The 24728-nt window shown below is 38.6% G+C and overlaps 1 protein-coding gene across 3 annotated transcripts in view; it reads right to left on the reverse strand.

Annotated features, from left to right (window-relative positions):
• The window catches only part of clip2 (CAP-GLY domain containing linker protein 2), a 35073-nt gene extending 12260 nt beyond the window's left edge, over positions 1-22813 (reverse strand). Inside the window, exons 1-4 of one of the 3 annotated variants that reach the window (XM_026922104.3) lie at positions 22273-22813; positions 18516-18714; positions 10717-11240; positions 593-717 (exon numbers count right to left, since the gene is read on the reverse strand). In XM_026922104.3, the coding sequence (XP_026777905.1) occupies positions 593-717; positions 10717-11240; positions 18516-18630 (764 nt within the window). In that variant the 5' untranslated portion in view covers positions 18631-18714; positions 22273-22813. The remainder of the gene's footprint in view (positions 1-592; positions 718-10716; positions 11241-18515; positions 18715-22272) is intronic. The other 2 variants (XM_026922105.3, XM_026922106.3) reach the window with 2 other exon arrangements.
• Positions 22814-24728: the final 1915 nt, after the last annotated feature.

A 24728-nucleotide genomic window follows, 5' to 3' on the forward strand; every position in this document is an offset into this window, starting at 1 on the left:
TATAAAAGCAGGTCTGACAGTGTTTCCAGTTAGTTATAGACCAAGTTAGTTACAGTGGCCAGAACACAAGGAAAATTCTAAGTTTAAACATTTTAGCCCTATTCCGAGAACACACTGCATTAACTAATTTGTGCATAAATGCAATCACAAGAAAGCCAGAAGCGCACAGGGATGTTATTCAATTATTTATCTAGGTTCTTTGAAGCTGCAGAGTCATGAAGACATGATTATGGATATCGCCCATAATTTGCTATCAACATGAATGATCGCATCCATTTTTGCTACTCTATTTCCCGTACAGAGTCGTATGTGTAGGTATACACACTGCCAGTCAAAGGTTTCTTATGTTTTATTACAGTTTAATCACTATTATTTTTACACAAACCAAACAAAATCTAGATTGTTCCAATAACATTAAAAATAGATTTTCAAATTTTAGAAATGGTTAAAAAAAAACAAAAAACTTCTGACTGGCTGGCAGTGTGTGGAATGTAATATAATGTACCTATCTATTTATTTTTTTTGTCTAAGACTTGTTAGGCTTTGGCGCAGCGTATTATTATGTGGGCAGAGAAGGATTCTTGCACCAGACCTGGTCCCGGCCACGGCTCCATCATTCTTCCCAAGAGGCTCGTCCAGCTCCACACCGCACCACTCACCCTTGGCAAAGTCTGTCTCGCCTACGTAGCGCACCACACCAGTCTTCGTGCCGCCCACCTGAGCAGAGAATAAAGGAGCATGGCAAGTCAGGGATGGCGGGATCTTATAAACATCAGCAACAGCAAAAATGTATCTGCTGCATTATTATGCATTATTATTGTACCATTCTTTTACTTGTATTAGTAAAGGATGATGTAATGTCAAAATTATATTAGTTGTTCGTATTGAAGTAGCATCACTTTTTGCCTGGCACTATATTAAGGATAATTTTTTTAGAATATTAGAATAAAAAAACTAGGTAAAGCTACTATTTAATTAGTAGTGAGGAATGTTATGACCTCACTTGGGAAATATCATTTAGCAAAAACCATGTGTTATTTCATAAGCGTAATTAGGTTCAAAACTTCTGGACTACTGTAAATATTAAACAATGAATATATGTCAAATGGAGACAGGACTTAAAGAGCCTTGTGGCGCTTTTTACTGATCACAACTGATGCTGCTGTAAATATTAAAGAAAAGAACAAATTAATATTTCAAATCAATATTTCAAATCAATGCCGGACTTAACATAGAGCCTTGTTGCACTTTTTTACTTAATGGGTCGCTGATTTTATACCCCAGTGTGAGTAAAGAAAGAAACAAATTAATATGGAACAGGACTTAATATAGAGCCTTGTTGCACTTTTTTGTCACTGATCTTAGACTGTACTGTAAATATAAAAGAAATGAGCAAATTTATATACGTCAAATTGAAACAGGGACTAATATAGAGCCTTGTGGCACTTTTTACCTATTGTATTAATGACTTTGGACCCTACCGTAAAGAAAGGAACAAATAATTATGTCAAATCAACAGAGGACTTATTATTGAGCCTTGTGGCACTTTTACTGTTGGGCCTGACTGTAAATATTAAAGAAAGAAACAAATTAGTATATTTTACATCAACATAGGACTTACTCATTAATACTTACTCAAGGGAACGTAAAGAAAGAAACAAATTAAATATTTCACAAATAGGACTTAACATAGAGCCTTGTGGCACTTTCTACTCATTATGTTTCAGTGTTGCTTTTAACCTTTTACTTATTATAATTATTTGTCCAACAAGATACAAGAAAAAGGTTTGTTTCAAAATTATCTGCTTAAAATACTACGTGTGTAAAAATACATGCCTCACAATACATGCCCTACTGAAAGAAAATCAGATCAGGCATCAGTCCATCCTGAAAGAACACAAGCATGTGTCAAACTCAGGGAAGGAATTCAGGATGGCATCTGCATGCCTGCAAGTCGGCATGGCCTGCGTTTGCTCCGAGACCTAATTGGGCACGAGCCCGATCTGCCCTACATGCATCCAGGGATTGTGAGGGAAAATGGGTCACACACTAGAAAAGTCCCATCCATGTACTCACAAAGACAAAGACCACCTTGAAGCAGTTTGACAGCAGCTCTGGTTCCATGCAGATCGCATGAATCACTTCACTACTAAATTATGCATCACATCAAACCCTGGAATGTGGCAGGCATGGAAAAGTAAAAGTCAGGGAGTGAGGAGTAAAGAGGAGCAATCTGAGAGCTGCCGTGACCTCTCCCACTGAAACCAACTACGCAAACTGCTGAGCATCAGCACTGAGCCACAACCTTCTATTTTTTTGGGGTACAATCTTCCATTTTTTTCACATACAATTAATCATGGCTGGGTTCTGATGGTATGCCATGCCATGAGAAATCCTCATATATACCTGAATATCCATTTGTACACCTTTTGTTGTAATATTTATATGTTTAAAATGAATTTTCAGCTGCATTTGTAGCAAATGGGCAAACATTAAATCCCATAATTGTTGTTCTTTTCTTTTGAACAACTTCTTAAAATCTATTACACTGTCAGTATTTACCACATTGTTCTTAAAAAATCAAAATAGCATGGCAGTTAGCCAAAACAGATTATTTCTCGTCAGCAATGTCATGTTCTTCTGTGCGATTGATAGATAGCCATTTTGTATGATAAAGCTACAAACATGCTAGGAGTTACAGCAGTAGCAGATTACACAGCCAAAGGCTTTACAGTGCAGTCGCATCCCCTGCACCAGGAAATAGAAATTACTGTAGTATGATTAATGCTGGAATCGACCAGGGGTCGTAACTCATAATTCCATACCACTGACCAAGCAAAAAAACAAAGAAAACGCCCCCTTAATTCAGAATTCGTACTCGGGACACTCAACTCCAAATACAACAAGTGATGTCAAATCAAAATGGCTGCTCACAGAATCAGCACTAAACAAAGGGTTATACTGTATATACAAGTATTTGTTTCAGATCAATCAACATACAAAAATATTCGCTTATTAAATGTATAACACTGAATATACAGTTCGCTGTTTTGAGAAGGAAACTATACATCACTCATCACAGTTATCTGGCTAGCTTGTTGCTAACAAAAGACAAGCATGGACACGTCCATGTTTTTTTTCCCCAATTTGTAGCTGTAAATGTATGGCGGTTAAAAATGACATAATTCCAAACTCCGACTTCCCACTTCTGAGGTAAGTTGAATGTAGCATTAAGAGAGTAAGGAACTTCCATCCATTTTCTGTCCCGCTTACCCTACACATGGTCGCAGGGAGCCTGAAGCTTATCCCAGGGGACTTGGGGCACAAGGTGGGGGGCACCCTCGATGGTGTGCCAACGCATTGCAGGGCACAACTGCACACACTAGGGACAATTTAGAGATGCCAATCAGCCTACAAAGCATGTCTTTGGACTGTGGAGGAAACTGGAGTACCCAGAGGAAACCTCCAAAGCATGGGGAGAACATGCAAACAACGCACAGAGGCGGGAATTGAACCCCCAACCCGGAAGGTATGTGGCAAATGTGGAAACCACAAAGCCAAAATTTAGCTAGATATATTAATCAATATTTTGATAAAAGTTAACACTGAGATAATTGATCGATCATACTTTTTTCAGGCAGGCTCAGACTTTTGGACCTTTACTCCTACATATAAACAAAGGAATAAACAATTGACAATGGACCTGAAACAGAGCCTTGTGGTATGTTTCTGACTGAACATTCCAAATGCTATTTGAGTGATATTCGTTTAACTATCATATTTTTTACTGATTCCTGGGAAGCACTATAAAGTCACCGTTTGGATCATTTTCCACTACTCTTAAACAAACCTCATTCACCCAACAAATTCAACCCTGTCAATAGATAATGTTGCTTCGTGGATCAGTGCCATAGATTTACCCAGGAAACAAAGCCACCTTGTCCGTTTTGGACTGAGCAAAACACGGGCCAGTGTTGCACAGTGTTCAGGGTCGTATCTCCAGAAAAACCTCAGACAGAGGAGCTTTTGTGTGAACCTCAAAGCTAACCTTCATAGTGGATGTGATAGAGGAGCAATGAGAGCATGTTTTTTCTTGCCTGGCTGGTATTGTTAATTTTGGCATGGATCTTGAAGTTAGTTTTAGTCTTTTCATGAAAGTTTAATTAGTTTTAGTTATTTTGGTCACAGGTTAGTTGGATGATGTTGTACACTTATCAGGCTGCAGATAGTATTTAGCCTTGCTTTTATCTCAGCATCATTAACTATGTATTCAATTTTCCACTATTTCAGTCACCAGCAGCTAAAATAAGAATTTAATCTGCACTACAAGTCAACGAATGTGCGAGAACACTGGAGACTGTTCTCTAGTGCAAGGGTTCTCAAACATTTCATAGCCAAGGGCCTCTTTAACTACACTATATGGCCAAAAGTATGTGGACACCTGATAATCACACCCATTCTAAAACCATGAGCATTGACATGGTGTTGGTCCCCACTTTGTTGTTATAACAGCCTCTGCTCTTCTGGGAAGGGTTTTCACTAGGATTTGTGCTCATTCAGCCACAAAAGCATTAGTAAGGTCAGGAACTGAGGTCAAGTGCGCAGGCCTGGTGCCAAATCCAGTTCATCCCAAAGATGTTCAGGTCAAGATCCTTTGAAGGCCACTCGAGTTCTTCCACTCCAACCTCGGCAAACCATGTCTTCATGGAGCTCACTTTGTGCACAGGCGCACTGTCTTTCTGGAACAGGTTTGGGGGTCTTAGTTCCACGGAAGGGAAATCATAATGCTACAGCATACAAAGACATTCTATACAACTGCGTGCTAACAACTTTGAGGCAACATTTTAAGGAAGGCTCACATATGGGTGTGATGGTCAGGTGTCCACATGCTTTGGCCATATAGTGTATAAAGTTCCATGGACCCCTGTTATTTTATGAACATAATCAAATAATTCAAATGTTATGCTAGTTATTTAAATGTGTACAATAATATTCTGGTATATAGCTTATTCCTGAACTCTCCACTAACAGAACACATTAGGTCCAAGTTGGCATTATGTATAGGAGACTTGATTTTTAGCTGATGAGCTCTGGATTAAATTCCTTCAAGTTACCTGTGAAATAGGCTAAAAAACAAGCTGCTATAGGTTGATTTTCAAGGTACTACCAGTTAACAACTTTACTATGCCGTTGTCACTAAGAGTCATCAGCAATACATATCATTTAATTTCTTGCTGACAGTATTAACACCATTACTTAGTTTCTACTGAATCTCAGTGGAAAAGAAGTCAAGCTCTGCAGCTGTGAGTTTGTGTCCCTCATTTTTTCGACGAGACAGGAAGCAGATGAGACAGCCTTATTCCACATGTGGCAGTAACGTAACAAAGTTGGAAGCAAATTGGAGAACAAAGTGTTTTTCCATTTCTGGGCTAAATCTTTCTGGAGGTGTTTGTAGTGCAGGTGGAGGTGGCTTATTAAATGAACCTTTATCCTCGAACGTTTTCCAAGTCTGGTTTAGAGTACATCCAGATGGACGCAAGGGTGAGGTGGTCTTTAGACTGACATTTTATAATTGAGTGTAAATCGAACCCACTGGAAGAAGCTATAAAAAAGTGAGTGAAATCTACTGAATGTACTTGATTCATTTTCTATAAGAGCAGCTCTAATTTGCTATCATTTCTCTAGTCACAGCTAATTCGCTGAGAGTTAAATAGTAACATTGTTTATATGTTGAGATGTTTTCTGTGAGATGTTTATTTAGCATTTTTGGAAGGAGTCTCCAGTATCAGAACTTTGTAACAGACAAAGGTAAAGCTTTAACTTGAAGTTTTCTGGTATTTTCTTCATTATTAACTTCAAGAGAGAAAAAACAAGAGGTGATGGAATGACTGTTTATAGCTGCTCATAACGTAACTTTTTTAAGGATGTTCTACAGTGTTAAATGCAACTATAAATGGATAAAACATATGACGTATTGCTCTTTAATAAGTAAAACACTGTTAGCATTGGCAAATTTGCTGTTATTGGATATGAATCAACTTCAAGGTGGTAACAGTAACTCCACTTCCTGTCATTGATTATTTTCCTATAACAGTATACCCTGTCACGTTTTATTCCTTACACACCCTGTCACGTTTTAATTCCTTAACCTCGACTCCACGTAATGCAGAAAGTAAGTTTTAATGAGTCTAGACAGTCAGTCACAGACACAACGTGAGAAACAACAGTCTCAAGTGGAATTCATTTTAAACACTAGCTTTGATTTTCATTCCACGTAAGTGTAGCATTCAATCCAACTCTTAGTATGTGATGGCAGATTTCACCAGTGCATCAAATTTCAGCACTGTTTGAGATGTGGTACCACTTCTGTGTGCGTAGCCCATGTGTCTAAATGATGTGGCAACTTAAATACAGATAAGCAGAGCCTTGGTAATATTTGATTGTGCTTCTGGTCTTCCTACATCCTCGGTCAGTGTTTACTTTAACATTCACAGCGGGTGATTATCACGCAAGAAGTGTTTGATCGGCTCCAAAAAATCAAAAGCAAGAATGAGTCAGTGAGAGAGAAAAACGAGTCAAATTCTGGTAAGTTATTGTACTAAAATATGACTTAGGATACAAAAGACAGGATCTCTCTCTCTCTCTCTCTCTCTCTCTCTCTCTCTCTCTGTCTCAGACATCAGCTTCTGGATTCGCTCTCAACACTGCAGCAGTGACATCAGGCAGAACATCTGCATGAGCCTCCACTTGGCAGTCACATAATCCACCTTCCTGTTCCTAACACAAGCTACACGAAATGAGCAGCTTCTGCATTCTGCAAGACAAAACGGCGGCTAAACACCAGCAGCCAACCTTCTAAAACCTTCTTAGGATTTCAGCTGCTCTTATGACAATTTATGAATCATACCAATTTTACTGCCATCTTGTAAAATCTAGCATTCTATCATTTCCACAAGTGTATATGACACAAAACTTTTGGGTTCCTTAGCTTGATAGATTTTGTAAAGAAGCAACATAGGGTTTAAACAGTCGCTATATTTTATATTTTAAGTAGGCATTAAAATATACAGTATGTTACTATTTAAGCTCAACAGAATTAACATGACTTGGGTGAAAATGATTTAACCTGTGTTACACATTACAGGATTGGAATCATTCTTTCCTGAGTGTTGTGTAAGCTCTGTGTAAGAGTAATTGACTGAATGTATGAGTGAGAAGCCATCATCTTATGTTATCAACAAGCTAGCCAGGTAAGTGTGATGAGTGATGTATATTTTCCTCCTAAAAAAACAGTGTAGTCTGTGTTACAGATTTAGGTAAATATGTCTGTATGTTGATTGATCTAAAGCAAATACTTGTATATACAGCATAACTCATTTAAAGGTAAGAAGTGCTGCTTTGTTTACTGTTGATGCTGTGGGCAGCCATTTTGATTTGACATCACTTGCTGAACTCAGGGTTGAAGAGATTGTCCTGAGTTCCCAAGTTGAGACAATTTCTTTGTTTTTTTAGTTGAATGCAGCATGTGAGCTGAGAGAACCTGCACCATATGGCAGGCACTCCAAATAAGTCTCCAGTGTCAGCACTCATGTATTGGTCAGTGATAACAGGAGCTAACTTGTTACACAGACATTTCATTACATTAAAAGTAAGTATAAACAAATCAATAGAAAAATTGAAATTTTTAAATAATTTATATACAAAATACAGTTAGTATTGGCAAATGCCTGCAGTATAAGAGGAATAAAACCCTTCAGCCCATGCTGTTATTGGAACTTCCCGTTACCACGCCGTCACTGATTATTTTCTCATAACAGCACACCTCTGCTGTGTTTTATTCCTTACATAATAAGGAAATGAAATGACTGCACCATTAATATTATGTAATAGAAAAAAAAGTAAAACATTACTTGTTTAAAAAAAAAAAACTATGAAAATTATTCTGGAAGTTTCCACACACAAAATAATGTATTAATTGTACTGCCAATGTTATTTGTAAACAAAAAAGCCTATCATATAATGATTTTTTTCCTCTACCAAAAAAAAAATGCCGAGACATTCTGATGATGCTCAACAGAGGAATACCACAAGCTCTGAGCATATTGACAAAAATCATTGCTTTGCTGAGTTACACGACATTGAGAGGTCCTTCACGTGCTATAATGCAGTCATGGTAATACGAGATGCCTCTCTGGGAGCAAACATCAAGGAACATAGCAGAGAAAAGTCTGCTCTCGCACAGCCGGGAAACAAAAATTTTGTTTTACATTCAATTTACTACACAAAATGTACATAACCCTTTACTATATTATATGCTCATCAATGTGTTCTTGTCATTTTAGAATCTTTTACCACTATTATCACAATATTATACTTAAATCACTGTCTTTACCTGTTACATTGACAGCATTCACAGGCGTCCCGTTGCTATGGCGAAAATGATACTAGATACACATCCTCATATGCATGGAAATGTGGTTATATGTAAAATACAGCTCATCAATGTTTAGGGTACTTTGCGAATGTCTCAAAGGGCTGATGTGTATACAGTTAAGGTCGAAATTATTAGCGCCTAAGGAGATATGGAACATTTTCCTAAAATTCGGTCCAATGTTAACATCATTCCTAAAACATATATCAATTAAAAGGCCCCATTTGGTGCATTTTGGATTTTTTTTAAAAAATCTCCAAGATTGCTGTATAACAAATGTATTGAAAATTGGGGTGTTATTAGCAGCCCACATGTGAATTCTTCTAGAAATGTAGCAAATTGATCATTTCCTTGGAAAAGCTAAGGGTTTTGTTTGATTTTATAAAGGCGGTTAATAATTGCGACCTTAACTGTATACTTGAGAGCATAAGTTTGCACCCCCCCCAAGCCTTTTGAAGAGAAAGTAAAAAATATACCTTTATTTTATAATTTATTCACAAATAAAAAGAATTCATAGATGTTAAGGCAAAATCACCAGATTATGAAACAGGAGAAAATGTATACCACATTCAGAAAGGTAGATACAAATCTTTGAAAGGATATCTTTTGGATTATGTTCATTATTAATACCTTAACTTACACTGTTTGATCATCTTTGTAATAACTAAGAAACATGTCTTCCATTATAACTCTAATGTATTCCTTATTTTGACCTAAGGGTACACAAAGTCTTGCACTCGACTGTAGAACCCCATACGAAGAAACTGAATGAATAGCTTTTCCCTGGATAATTTCTAATTTCAGACAGCCAGCAGCTACGTGAAGTGTGCGTGAAAACAGACTGAAAACACAAAAGGAAAACTCTGATCAACACACTGATGCAATTCAGCTGCAATACAGAAGTTTTAGAAAAAGCACCAATAAACTAAATGACATGTTGATATCATTGAACATTTAAAAGATAGCCTATTTTCCAAGGTGAAAACAAAAGCATCATGAAAAGAAGAACGGTTCATTCTCAGAAATCATTCAAGCTCCATTGCTTAATAAATTAGAAGCAAATAAATCAGAATAAAGTAAGCTGAGTGTATTATGTAATAAAAGTTGCTCAAGTACCTATAAAAAAAGTGATTACTGGAAAATGCTGGAAATAAACTTTGGGGCAGTAACCTTGTCATTGATTTAACAATTAATGTTGTGGTACGTCTGCAAAACAAGTTAGTTCCCGTTATCACTTACATGATAACAGCTATAAACCATTTTGTCTTCACCAGCCTCTTTTACTATGTTAATAAAGCAAAAAAAAAAAAAAGGAGCCTGTTATGTTACAGAGAAAGCGCAAATTCCAGAAGAAGTAAAGTCCAGCTTTACCTCTGAGCGCTGACACTGGAGACTCCTTCCAAAAAAAGCTAAATAAATGTCTCCTCACAGAAAATCATCACCATCACCATACCAACAATTATACATTGTTTTACTCTACATTTATATGGAGCTACTACAGAAACAATAACGGATTAGAAAGAGTGTATTATTATAGAACAGTGAATTGCCTTGATGCCAGAACCACTGTCAGAGCTGCTGTTATAGGAGAGTAATCAACACCTTCTGACCAACCAGATTCGAGAATTCAACACTGGGATATGTATCACCAGATGTGTAGTCTGTCATTCCACACGCAGCGATCTACAAAACTCACACCTATACTTCACGCCTAAAGCGCTCTCTGATATACTCCGTAATTTCACACCTCCTACACCAGATTGTACTGTGTAATTTTAACCATCTAAACAGACACTGGTGCTGACCGGTGTGTAAAGCCTCCAGGACGCCCGCATTGATGGAAAAAGGAAACGAGGAAAAACACGCAGCCTGACAGTTAGAGCTGCCGATCAATAGCTGATCATTGGTGGGGGCTCCTCGGTGGTAATCCCATTTGATTAACGCTATTGACTGCTTAGAAAGCTTTTAGCCAGAACTGTGCTAAATGGAAGGCAATCTGACCCGAAGCCAGTCAAGAGAAGACAGCCGTGCAGGAAAGCTGCTGCACGCTTTCTGTTGCCTAAGAGGTGGGGAGCGGACACGTGGCCTTTCCATCTAGACAGAGATTAAGTGGATCAATGGCAAGCTCTGGATGAAGTCAACCAGAGGATGGTTGGATAGATAGATATTTAAAATCTAAAAGGGTTAGGGTAGGTTTGCTGGGTGTATCTCTATTAGTATAGTTAGAAAACTCCATCTAGGGTTTGAAGGTGTTGCATCTAAAATCAAAATCAAAGCAGACTCACCAGCACACGATCTCCCACTCGCAGGTCCTTCTCTCCGCCTTTCTTCACCGAGCCGCTGTCGGACATGTTGGAGCCAGACTCATTGCCTGTCTTTGTTGCACTGTTCAGTATTCCCTCTCGCAGTGGCACGACCACACGTTGGGCTCCAGTGCCTGTCTGGGAGTTCGGTCCAGCAAGTGGGTCTGCAGGGTGAGCATCACCACTTTCCGCTGCCGGCTGGCGCGTGAGCTTGGAGGGCCGCGTGAAGATACCCTGGAGAGGCAGGCACTCGAAGTAACGCACACCGCCCACTGAGCCGTCGTTCTTGCCCACAGGTTCATCAAGAACAACGCCGGCCCACTGACCCGGGGCGAACTGGGTCTCACCGAGATAGGCCACACGGCCCGGCTTCACGCCGTTCACCCATACACGCTCGCCCAATGCAAAGTCGCTCGGCACTTCATCGCCCACCTCCGAAGCTTTCGAGCTTGACTTGTCTGATGCACTGCTGCTCGGGGCCGGCAGGGGCTGTTTGTGAGGAACATCTGGAAAGAGATGTTTAATCAATGAATCAATCAATCAACATACATAGAACCAATATGTAGAATTTAATGTATTATATGAATAGTAGAGTCTGACAAACAAATGCAAAACTGCACAAAACAAATACATTAATTCATAATGTGGGTGGAGCTTTTTTCGAATTGCCCGATGGATAAAAGTTGCTAATATGATATTCCCTACAATCATGAACCAGATGCTAAACTCTATAAACTGTAAATTCTTCATCTACGATGTAGCTATTTTCTAATACGGCACACTTTAATTGGTTCACATATTTCTTGCTAGAATGACGAATCAATAACACGCCAACTGTAGCTTTTTGCTAGCTCCCAAATCCCATCACCACACTACACAGAGCAACCAAGGACGAGTTCTGGTGGCACTAATATATATTTATATAACTAACTGGCTTCTTGTGCATTTTAGTTTTATTTCATTACCTACCTTTTCTAGCAAACCTAGATAACAATGTTAACTTATTTTTCTTGCTACGTTGAAAGAGATCCGTGGTCAAAAACAGGCACAGGTCAGGCGATGTACAAACAGAGTAAACAGGGTTAGACAAGATCAAGAACTGTAAACAGAATGGGGTCAAAAACCAGAAGAGCACACAATAAACAAAGGCTTGGTAACAACTGGTACAGAAAGACACAGAGCATATACTTCGCACTGAATGAATGAAATGAATGTCCTTATATACTGTGAACATGCTGGGATTGTGATTGCGTCCAGGTGTGTGAAATCAGTAATCAGGTGAACGTGAACGTGAGAGTGTTTGGGTGTTGTAGTCCTTAGCGGCCATTTCTGTAGGCCGCGCTGTGCGTTGGGAATTGTAGTTGAACGTTGTTTCCGATACCGGCATGACAATTACATTGCCAAGCTTGACATTTGGCTTAAATTACATCAACTAACATTTTCTGGCTTAGTTACTTTTGCTAGCTAGATACTTTTTCAATTGATACTCCATGCGAGCTTGCGAGATGTCAGTCATTGTGCTCACCTCAGTCAATCTCAGGACAATATTTAACATGTTTTTTAGCACTAAGTTTGCAAGATATCCTTGATTTTAAGATACATAGCTTTAGGAAAAAAGTTTACATCATTATCTAGCTTAACATTTGACTTAAAATTACGCCAACTAGCATTTTCTGGCTTCATTACTTTTACTAGCTAGCTACCTTTCTTAACTGACGCTCCTTACTAGCCACTGCTATTTTTATTTTATTGGTCCCAAGAGTGTTTAAGAAAATTCCCAAACTTTTAGAAGTTCCCCACTGGCTTCACAAATATGTGAATACTTTTTATACATCGGAAGCTTGTCATTACCGTAATTCCAACTTCGCTACTTTGCAAAATAGCCAATAAAGTGGGAACGGTGTTCTCACTCTCTTTTGTTTTTATTAGAGCACATAATACTTTTTCCTAAACACAAAACTTTAGGCCAGCATGTAAAACTATCACATCATATTATTACAAATATAGCTGATTTCCACAGTAAGGCATTTCTGTACGATAATATACGCCAATATTTTGTGACATTAGTTTATTTAGCCACAAGATCTTTCCAGTATTTACACTGAATCGGCTGCCAACCACACTCCCCACACACCTCATTCATTGCACTGCATTAGAGCATTGGCTCATATCTTCTCCTCCAGGTCACAGCAGTCTTCGTACCGCACTCAGCACTACGCTGCTTTCCCCGAATCAGTGGGATTTTGCTGTAATACACAGATTATCAGCCTCAGCCTTTGACACACGCAGCTGGTTCTGTAGCTTGCGGTCTCGTAGATCTCGGTTAAGGGGGAAAGGGGTGGAAATAGCTGCGCCAATTGCTCCCATATGTTCAACTGGCAAACGCAGTCATTCATGGAGTCAAGATATAAGCAAAATTAGTGCTAGCATCTGAGATAGCGTGTTTCACGCTAAATGGTGGGAAACAGTGATGTGGTCAAGTTTCTCTCCTCATCAGCTGGCAGACAGGTCATTTGGACTGTGTTCATATTGTGTGAACCTGAGTATCTGCATTCCTACCAACTGAAAAGGACACCATGAAAAAAAAAAAAAACAGATAGAGAAGAGGTAGCACAGCAGCAAGCCATGAGTGCTTATTCAGCAAAATATTACTCAGGCTACAGGACGAATCAAACATTGACTTGAGCCAAATATTACAAAGGAGGAATAACACCATTAAAGTGTTTTTTTCTCTATTTGAAGATATTTAAAGTTCAAAACCAAACATTTCAAATGAAAAATAAGCCTTATGGTGGGTTGCATCTGAATTTTACATAAATTATTTAGCATCTGAATGCTTTTGAATATTAATGAGCCTATAAAATTAGCAGTAGTGCTACATTATGTGTTAGCATCACATAAAAGTAAAAAAAATGCTTTTACCATAAACAAAAATATTTCAGACTCATTTTTTATTTATTTACCCAGAGTAATGTTCTCCAGTTACTGATATTTAGTCTCAATTATAAGGTAGCTTCTATGAAAGCATCAACAAATATGGCAGACCAAACTGCTGCTCTGAAGCAGGAGTCCGTAATGTCTATTTAGTCTATTTTATAAAAGTACAAGATTATCTTTTATTAGTCACCTTCATACAAACCTTTAATCACTTTTTAAGACAGGATTATGTGAACTTTTTTTCCACATTCAGATGTTTGTTTTCCTGATGAAAACTGGTGCACACAAGTGTGTACAGACAGAACTGTGGAGATTCTGAAGCTTGCGGCCAGAAAAGTGTACAAAAGATATCAGATTCTCCCCATTCCGTGGAGCAAGTGTCTAAGGATGAGACTACCATTTGTTTACTGTTTTGCTTAAAAAATTTAACAGTCATGTTGTAACCATTATGTCCTTTCTGACTTTTTGGGCCAAGATTTTGTAAATTAGCATTATAAATACTGTATGTTATTTGATGAAAATTTTTTACATACCACTGAATATATGTGAGAAATTACTCACCAAAATATTGCTTAAATGGAATATAAACAATTTTAATATTATGTGTATATAAATTATATCTGATCTGACCTTATTAAGGATCAGAGCTTTGTTCGTGAGTCATTAAGATTAACTAGCCAACTGCAACTCATCCTCATGCAGGAATAAATAGTCCAACTCTGAGATGGATTCTTATTCACTATATGTATATATATATATATATATATATATATATATATATATATATATATATATATATATATATATATATATATATACTACTTACATGCTTACAAAATGCCATAGACCCTACATAAAATGCTACAGAAAAGCATGACTCTGATAATGCTGGTAGAAAATCACTATTTAAATATAAATAATATTAAAATATTTAACAAATGATATACACTAAACCTTTTTTAATGATGGATGGAAATGAAAATATTGTTACCAGAAAGCAGACCCACTGGAAAAATCATAAAGCAACACAAATGAAAAATAAAAGTATAGCATAAAGCATCAGTTAATAAATGTATTGTGGCCCCCTTGCAAAGGTTCCTTAGATTTCACCTATAATATGCATTAAATTCTATATATATAACATGGTTAATCTTTTATTTAAGCCTCTATATAATCGATATAACCATTGCTTCAGAATAATAAGACTCAGTTAAATCTAAAACCATATTTCAGAATATACAGATTAGAAACTCGCTTATTAAAGACAATAACAGCTTTAATAACAGCTCCTCTACATCCTTAAGTCAAGAAAACAACTCTACAGGTGGATGTGGGTTTGTTTGAGGGTGTATTCAGATCTCGAGGCTCACACGTGACCTGCATCCGTCATTCTATCACTGGCCGTGTGGCAGTAAAGCTGGTCATTAAGAGCAGAGCTCACTCCGGAAGTCATGGGTCGGGTCAGAGAAAGAGCTGAAGGCCCACCGCATCGTTTGCCCAAGTGGCTAAGTTGCCGGGGTAACGGGGAATCGGGGACGACACACACACACACACACACACACACACACACTTGAATGCACACACATGTTCGAGGCAAAAGGAAGAGAAGAGCACTATTGTGGCCCAGTCACCTCCTCTCTCTGACTGAATCCCACCATTCAGCAGGACGGGCCGGCACAATGACCTCAGCTCAGCCTCTCACCCCAACACACACACACACACACACACACACACAAGAGGGTCCCAGAGCAGCCCAGCCCTCATGGTTGCTTCTTTAGACACTTGGATATTCATCCTAATGTTTGTATAGCAGAATATAATCAGTTTTCTTTCTACAGTATGATCCGCTTTATTTACAATGTGCCTAACTGGAAGAGTTGAGTCAATGAAACATCTGTAACATCTGCTGGAAAAACCCGATGTCTCAGAAATGAGTATGGGATGCTAATTCATACCAAAAGCTGCTCGTCTCATGGAACAGACACACTCCATTTAGACGATTTTAGTCCACAAACTTTGAACCACAACTCAATCCATCCTACTCAATTCTTTTTGATCTATGTCTAATTTTTTCACAATCAAGCATAAACGCCATGAACACTACGGAAATATCGATGCAATACCAATAGCAGAGCTCTTAGTATCAAATACTAACATCTTAACCCAGTGACTCTCTACCACATTGGTGCTGAAGTCTCAATTCTGATTGGTCAGAACGTATTGATTATTTTTAATTATAACAGGCAACTCACACATTAATATTAATGAACTAGTTTGAACATGACACAGGAACTTGTATGGTGGACATTTCACATTAACATATTTTTAAAATGCTCTTAAAGGAGACGTTTACTTAGCATTTTTTGGAAGGAGTCTCCAATGTCAGCACTTTGTAAAAGTCAGAAATAAACCTGTTCCTTTATCATCACTGGAAAGTCAAAAGAGAGCAAACAAGAGGTTGATGAGGGAAACGACTGTTTATAGCTGTTATAACACAAGTAACAACTAGGTTACTAACTTGTTCCACTTGTTTTGCAGTTTAGTCCCACAAAATAACATTATGGTTATGGTATTTCATACATTTTCTTACACAACTATATTTCAGTATGACCCATGCACCAATGGTCTCAATCACTGGGGGATGTTCTTCCCTGCATTTCTAGACATGGTTTGTTCAATTCCAACAAGTCAAATTCATAATACAGTTTAATATCCATTGGCAGTCTCACCAAACACTTCAATGATTAATTCATTTTGCTTTGCGTGTCTCATTTTCTAAGTGCGGAATCGACTCCAAAGCTTTGGGCTTGACTCTTAGTATTCAATGCCTGGAATCAGGGAATCGGCTCTTTTTGGGAGCGACTCACACCACCTTTGATGTGACTCACACCACCTTTGACGCCTTAACACATAACATATACATAAATTAAAACTAAATGACGTGCCGCTTATCAATGCTACCAGGTCAGAAAAAAATGGTTTAACTACTCATACTTGTGGTGTGAACTGATGTAGTGCATGATTCATTATACAGACAAATTACATTTTATTTGATAACTATTTATATTAATCAAATTATATCAATTCTGTCAATTAGCTGTAGCAGCCCTACTTAATATCTTACTGGCACATCCTTAGTTATGATCGTGCTAGCCTTCTCTGCAAAGCAAAGTGTTTATACTGTAATGATACTCATTATACAGACATAGAGAACCAAAATAGCTGCAAATACACTGCTTATTCACTGTCCCATTGTCTAATGTCACATTCGGTGAACTGTGCTGTAATTATGCCTGGCTCTTTGACAGATAGCCCTGCCCTCGCTTGCCAATATTATATTCACATTGTTATATGTACAAGCATTTCTTTCTTTCTTTTTTTTTTTTAATTAAAACTTAACCATGCTCCGTTTCTGTACAGATGCATGTGATGTGGATTCAACAGAAGGTCACATCTGCGGTAAAGTCAAGGTATGTAAGAAAATGTAATTTATATAGGACCATTCCCAAACCCAAAACACCACTCACTGAACACCAAGTATGTCAGACAAGTGCATTTAAATATATTCCATCTAATGAAGCCAATCACTGTGGTCAGTAAGAGACAGCCAAAAAAAATATGAAGGCTGTCTCCAAGAGCATACATTATTCATGGACTGAATGCAGTCTGAATGGAATCTGCATCATCTTTTGTAATGCTAATCCAATTTTTCCAGAAACACCTGAAGATGTATCTTCTTAGTGCTGTTACATGAAAAAAGGGTCCAGCAGAGATACTGTTACCACCCTGAAATTGATTATTTTCCAATAACTGCATGTGCCGAAGTATTTTATTTTGCCACAGCAATTTGTCAATGATTACAATTTTTCACTTACTAAAGAATGACACATTGTACTTTTTATCAATTTATAGTAACATTCAATCTTGTGCAACATCAGAAAAGTTGGTTCACTTTTGTTTTCACTTATAGCAGCTACAAACAGTCGCTCTCTTACAGCTGTACCTCTGACACTAGAGACTCCTTATAAAATGCAAAATAAACATCCCCCACAGAAAACTTCACCATAACAACATTTACACATTTTTTCTGTCAATTTATGTGGATCGCCATTTTTTTTTTGGACAAATCAACAGCACAATGGTATAAGTTCCAATGACCTATATCAAAGTATCATCTCTAGTTCTTTGTTTGATTTGGGCGACATCATGAGACCAGATGTCATATTTTGGACAAGTCCTTGCTTCATGGCGAAGGCAAGCCCATAATTCTGTTTGTTGGATGAAGGTACGAGGTCTATAAAAGTTCAAAAGACAGCCAAGCTGCTACACCCCAGAAATAAAATTTTTACTGATGTTGGAGGAATAATTATACTAAGTTTAGAAATAATCCAAGCTCTTTCTGTTAGCTGTGCTTCATATATAAGAAAAACAGTGTTACCGCCATAACATAACCTGATAAAGAGCAAAAAAGAGACTCTTTATAAACCGTGTGCAGTTAAAGGCTGCTTGCTGTTTACATAGCGAGACTTCACTTCCTGTGTTTCCCCTTTTTCCCGCTCAAAGCATTCCACAACTGAGCTGAACCATGACGCCCTTCTGTGTCATACAATGTAGTACTCAGCTCTAGAGCTTATTACTCAGTTCATGGTCTGTGTCAGCAATCACGGTGTGGGAAATAAAAAGAAGTCAGCAGCTCGTTCCTGAGCTAAGAAATTAAGATGTTCCGTGCTACCATTTTCACTGGTGAAAATAGCTGAATCATGGCTAACCGTAGAGGAAGGCATCATGACTTCCTGCGTGTTGGGGACTGGCAGTGAGAGATTGGGGACAAAATGGCGACTTACTGTCTTTCTGAGTTGCAGGGGAGGATGGTGACCCTGTGGTGGTTCGTCCCACCGGGCTAGAGTGCTTCGGACCCCTGCCGGGAATTTTAAGGCCGCTCGATTTCAGCATGTTCATGGTGTCTGCTAGAGAGGGGGGATATTCCACGTAGCACTAGATGTTCAGACCGTGGGTCGCTCTTTCTCCATTTTACCTGTAGGACTGAGAAGAAGCATGATCTGATCAGAAACGTACATTTTCTGTACATTAGTAAACTCCAAGGTAAATTACAATCTCATATCCAGCTTATAGATATATTCAGTTAGACGAAACTGGCTATACTGAAAAAATAATACAGACCCTCATTTCAACGTTCCTTCCAAAACCAGGTCCTTGAATGTTAGTTCAAAAGTGGTAATTTTCTGAATTAACAAGCAACATCACTGACAGATCAGTAGAGACACCTCTTTGTCCTGAATGGTTGAATGTTGATGGTCCACATCATTTTTTTTCTCTTGTTTGCAGGGTCTAGGGCACCACAGCAACCAAGTTAAAATGACTTAGGCAAAATTTACCGACCATGATAATTCCAATTCGGTTCTTTGAACGCATCTGAGAACTTCATTAGTTTAGGCAGATTGAGTTGTTTGAGATAACTGCACACTCCCAAGGAGGGCAGATGTATCAAGACTCAAAACCAAGATCAGCAAAAGACTGGCTAATGCAAATAGTACGGACACCTGAAGAGGCCAATAAAACTTTTTTTTTCCTTATGCACAATATAAAACAGTCAACAGTGCAAATATCTCACATCCCATTGCTAACAAAAAAATTCTTTTCAAAGACATAACTCCATAGTGGAAAATCCAACAAAACTGTATTGAGAAAAAAAATTACTGAGAGGAAATGAGGAAGAAACCTTGAAAAGAAAAAAGCTAACTTTTATTGGCCTCTTAACACATTTTTACGGAACAATGAATTCTGCTCTCTACCAGAAAATTTTGAAGGACAATATCTGGACATCAGTCTGTAATTTAAAGTTCAAAAGTGCAATTGGATTATGCAGTAAAACCATGATCCGAAGTCCACTGCTGAATAGCTTAAAAGAAATAAAATGAAGGTTTAGGAGCGGTCTAGTCAAATTCCTGACTTGAACCTCATTGAGATGTTCTAGCAGGACCTTAACGGTCCTGCTCAAAACCCCTCCAAAGTAGCTAAATTAAAGCAATTCTGCAAATAAAAGTGGGCCAAAATTCCTTTACAGCAGTGTGAAGGACTGATCTCTAGTTATTGAAAGCATTTGGTTGCAGTTGTTGCTGATAAAAATGGAACAACCAGTTATTATGTTTGGGGGGAAATTACATTTAAATATGAGTGATACAGATGTTGTATAACCTTTTCTCCTTCAATAAATCAAATGATCATTTAAAAACTTTTGTGTCATGTTCTCCTTGTCATATATTTCAGTTTGAAACGATTTAGTCATGAATTATTATTATTAATTTTTTTTTAAATAGAGGGGGCAAATACTTCTTGCAGTAGAGGATGGGTTCTAGTTTGATTCTGGTTCCTCTCAAGACTTCTTCCTCATGTCGTCTCTCAGATTTTTTCTTGACACAGTTGCCTCTGGCTTGTACGTTATGGATCTAAATCTACATCCGGATATCTGTAATGCTGCTTCATGACAATATCTACTGTTAAAAGCTTTAAACAAATGAAAGTGAGTTGAACTGAATTATGGCATGTATTATCATAGACTAAGACCAAGCCACACCCTGAGTAATGGTTTCTGATTGCACTGTTTATTACAGGCACAAAATGAGTGAAAAGTAGTCATGAGTCAGCAATTTAGGTTCCATGCTAATCACCAGAGCGTTATGAGTTCAATTCCCATGATTACCACAGAGCTACTGCAAAGCCTTTAAGCAAGATTCTTACAATGTTAGCTACAAAAGCTGCAATGTTATTGAAGTTATACTGTTATTACACTGTTATACCCTCAACAGCCCACAAACATAGGAATTCTGCCTGTCTTTTAATTTGGAAAACCAAGTAAAGTGAAAAATTTACCACAAAAAATGGCTTAAACAAAGTCAGCAATGGTGAAGCATTTTAAGCTAGACCCCCCAAAGGATCTGAGGTAATTTATCTAGCCTCAGTTCTTCAGAATACATAAAGCCAGGTTTATACTGTACGATATTCGGCTGTCAGGGACAAAAATCTGAGCTACGACGCTCACCTACAAGCAACCAAGTGGAGTACGGCATCTTACGTAAGGATTACGCAATTGCGTAAGGATTACGTGAAACTCACATGATAGCTACAAATACAGTAGTGGCAATTGTGAAACGCTGACAAAATATGATAATGGACAGAAAAAATATTCTTATTGGCTCAAGCTCACTGTTTCTGTTTCTGTGAGTTCAGTAGCTGCACGAGCCTGGATCGCGCTACTTGATGACGCAAACAGAACGTAGAAATTCTTCTTTAAATGCAGGTCTATTGTTAGAGGATTGTCATCATACAATCTGACGTGAACAACACATGTTATCGCACAATAAAATTCGTTATCGCATGTTATCGCATTATAGAATTCGGCCAAGATTGTATTGGGATCATCTCGTATAGTGTAACAACAAAATATGGACAGTTTTTTAAAGTTAGAAACGTATATACATGTATTACAGCTGGGAATTTATGTCGATTCTCAGATCGCAGGAATTGGAACTCAAGAGTTAACGCCAAACCCTAGGCAAGCATGACTGGCCTCGAAAACAAAGCAAAAAAAGGGAATTTTATGAGAAAATGGCTTACAATAAATTGGTTAACTGTCTCTTTGAACTGATGCGGTAATGTCAAGGAAAAGCAGTGATTTTTTTTTTAAATGGACAGACAAAAAGGTGGAGTTGTTGCTGTGGGTAACCCAAGACTATAAAGTTGTTTGTTTTGAGTTGAATGGGTCACATGACTGCACCACATGACTAAAAATACTTCACTGGTTTTGAATAACTACGTTTTCATAGTCCACACTACAACGCGAAAACTGCGTTTCAAATTTATCCACTTTCCAGCATTTTCGCTGGACAAAAACGTCATCTCTGTGTGGACAGAAGGCCAAAACCTAGAGGAAAAGATGCGTTTTCAAATTTATCCAGATTAATGTGGACGTAGCCTCAGTGTCACCTTTTTTTTTTTTTTTAAATGCTGTAAACAGATATTGTGATATATCGGAAACCGCGATATGAGAGTGCTCGGTGATCATACCGTGGATTTTTCCTATCGAGCCACCCTCATGTGGAGGATTGAGACAGTCCCTGAAGGCTATGCTAAAGACAGCTTCTTCACATAAGATGTGGCACACCAGTGTTTTAATTTTAAGACATTTCCTAACATTATAACACGTATAACAAGAAGACAGACAACCAGGCAATCCTGTAACATGTAATTTATCCTAAAAGATGTTCAAATGTTTTTTTTTATAATGTTAGTCGCGTTAAATAGACAGATAGAGACGAGCTCCTTCTCCAAAGAGGTTACAGGCTTAACCAGCATCTAACCCGCTGTTTAAGACCTGAAAATGACTCCCTGAGGAGAAGAGAGCACAATGAGAAAGAAAAAATGGTAAAAATCCTAAAGACATTTTTGGAAAAGTTTAGAAATGTGTGACCGGCGCAGACTAAACTGTGCTCTATTGTTTTGGCTATGCGGCGTGTTTGCTCTCGCGGCCCTGTCACGCGCTACAGCCGTTAAAGCAAAACAAAAAACAAAAATGGCGTTTACCTCAGAAAGTCCAACCGTTATAAAATCCTAACCAGAGCCGCCTGAGAGCAACTTCACCTTTTCCTTTGAATGAAAATCACTCGCGTATCTGCCGGCATGCGATTTCTCCGTGGCTGCCACTCCCTACACACTCACACACACTCACACACACACACACACACACACACTCGGATGCGAAAAACATGGATGCTGAGGTGGAGAGGGTGGAGTGTAGCAGGATGCTAACTGCAGGAAAAAGCCGGCCACATCAGAGACCGCTTCATTCTCTGGCTCGTTTTTGCCCCATTTTTTCATCACACATTAATCATTTCTAAGACTTTTGCTCTTTGTTCTAAACATTAAAACCTGTCTCGCTTTTTTCTGTCACAGTTTTGGAGTCAGAAAACACCCCAGAAACAGCGTTTATTCATTCAGACCTTCAGCTAAATATATTGACCACTGTAGCCTAGTGTTATAGCTGTGATCATGTGTCTTCTCTCTACAGCTTTTCTCTCTGTGAGTCTGGTTTAACTTAAAGAACAGCTGCAAGGAGGTGAATTAAACAAAATTGGATCAATTCTGCATTAAAATAGCAAATATGGACTTCATTTTGAGTTAGAAATGTGTACACATGTGCATGTGCTCGAGCTGCGAATCGCTACCAAAAAAGAGTCGATTCTCCCGAATCCATTGGAATTGGGAAGTGAAGAGTCGACTCCAAAGCTTCGACTCCATAAGCATCTTTTATTTTGGAAAACAATAATTAAAAAAAAATGCAAAATATACGAAAATTGGCTTACGTTATAACAAAGACATCAATGCTACCTGAAGGAGATACAGTATTTTAGCTAGCATGATCTTTCCTAATGTTTCTTCATGAATGTTCAAACGATAGCAAAAAAGTTTGTGAATGTGTCAAGATCCTTAATACTCATTTAATATTTCACGTTCCATTTTACAATATCTCATTTCCTGTCATGTGTTTAAGATATTTGAATGAATGAATGAATGAATGAAATCCAGACAATGGACAATGGAATCGACCCAAACGATACAATTGGAATCAGAATCGGAATCGGAGTCGAATCCTAGATTCTGGAATCGAACAGCCCTGCTCATTATGCATCACAAATGGACCGAACGGAAGCGCTGCTTCCGGAATCCACCTCTGGAATTTCTCCACTTCCGGCGAGCCGCTCCGGAGTCATTCATCATTCAAACAAATGGCTAATCAGGAAAAGTAAGCCACTGTCCCCTATTGCTAACCAGCCAGTAAATGTGTGAAAGTCAAGCATGCAGGATTTCTGGCAGCCAGAGTCCTAAAATGACTGGAAAGACCTGTTGTTTTAATAAACAGCTCAGTTTCAATGGTATGTCCTGGTTTTCAGACATGGGGTGGCAAAGAGAGACAAGTACACACTAAGGGGTGATGAAAAGGCGCAACAACACACTAAGCGGTGGTGAAGAGGGGCAAGAACACACAAAAGGGTGGCGAAAAGGGGCAAGAACTCGCTAAAATGGGGCAAAGAGGGGCAAGAACACACTAAGCAGTGGCAAAAAGGGGAGAGAACACGCTAAAAGGGGGGCAAAGAGGGGCAAGAACACACTAAGGGATGGCGAAAAGGGGCGAGAACACACTAAAAGGGTGGCGAAAAGGGGCAGGAACTCGCTAAAACGGGGCAAAGAGGGGCAAGAACACACTAAGGGGTGGTGAAAAGGGGTGAGAACACACTAAAAGGGGGTGAAGAGGGGCAAGAACACACTAAGGGGTGGTGAAAAGGGGCGAGAACACACTAAAAGGGGGTGAAGAGGGGCAAGAACACACTAAGGGGTGGTGAAAAGGGGAGAGAACACACTAAAAGGGGGTGAAGAGGGGCAAGAACACACTAAGGGGTGGTGAAAAGGGGTGAGAACACACTAAAACGGGGAAAAGAGGGGCAAGAACACACTAAGGGGTGGTGAAAAGGGGCAAGAACATGCTTAAAGATGGCAAAGAGGGGAAAGAACACACGAAGGGGTGGTGAAAAGGGGCAATAACACACCAAGGGGTGGTGAAGAAAGGCAAGAACACAATAAGGGGTGACAAAGAAGAGCAAGAACAAACTAAAGGGTGGCCCAGCTAATTATGTATAAAACATCGCTGCATTTTCAGGATGTCTGAATTGTTCCCTTGGTGCATGAATGAATGAATGGCCTCATAATGACATCACAGTATTGGATTTATAGATTTGGTTACATTATACTACATACAGTGCTACAACCACAAGCCAGATATTGTTCATTAACACTGCATGGAGGTAACAGACCTTTGAGAGGTGTATTTTGAGGTCACTTGCCGCACCTCCGCTCACTTTCATCACAGTTCCTGGCTCCATGTATTATTCAAGTCATTTTAGCTTACACATGGAAATGCATTAATTATAGGTCCAACAACAGTGTTAATATAACATAACACATTTTTCATAAGCAGTGCTCAG

This window comes from Pangasianodon hypophthalmus, chromosome 27, assembly GCF_027358585.1.
Source record: "Pangasianodon hypophthalmus isolate fPanHyp1 chromosome 27, fPanHyp1.pri, whole genome shotgun sequence".
Taxonomy (NCBI): Eukaryota; Metazoa; Chordata; class Actinopteri; order Siluriformes; family Pangasiidae; genus Pangasianodon; species Pangasianodon hypophthalmus.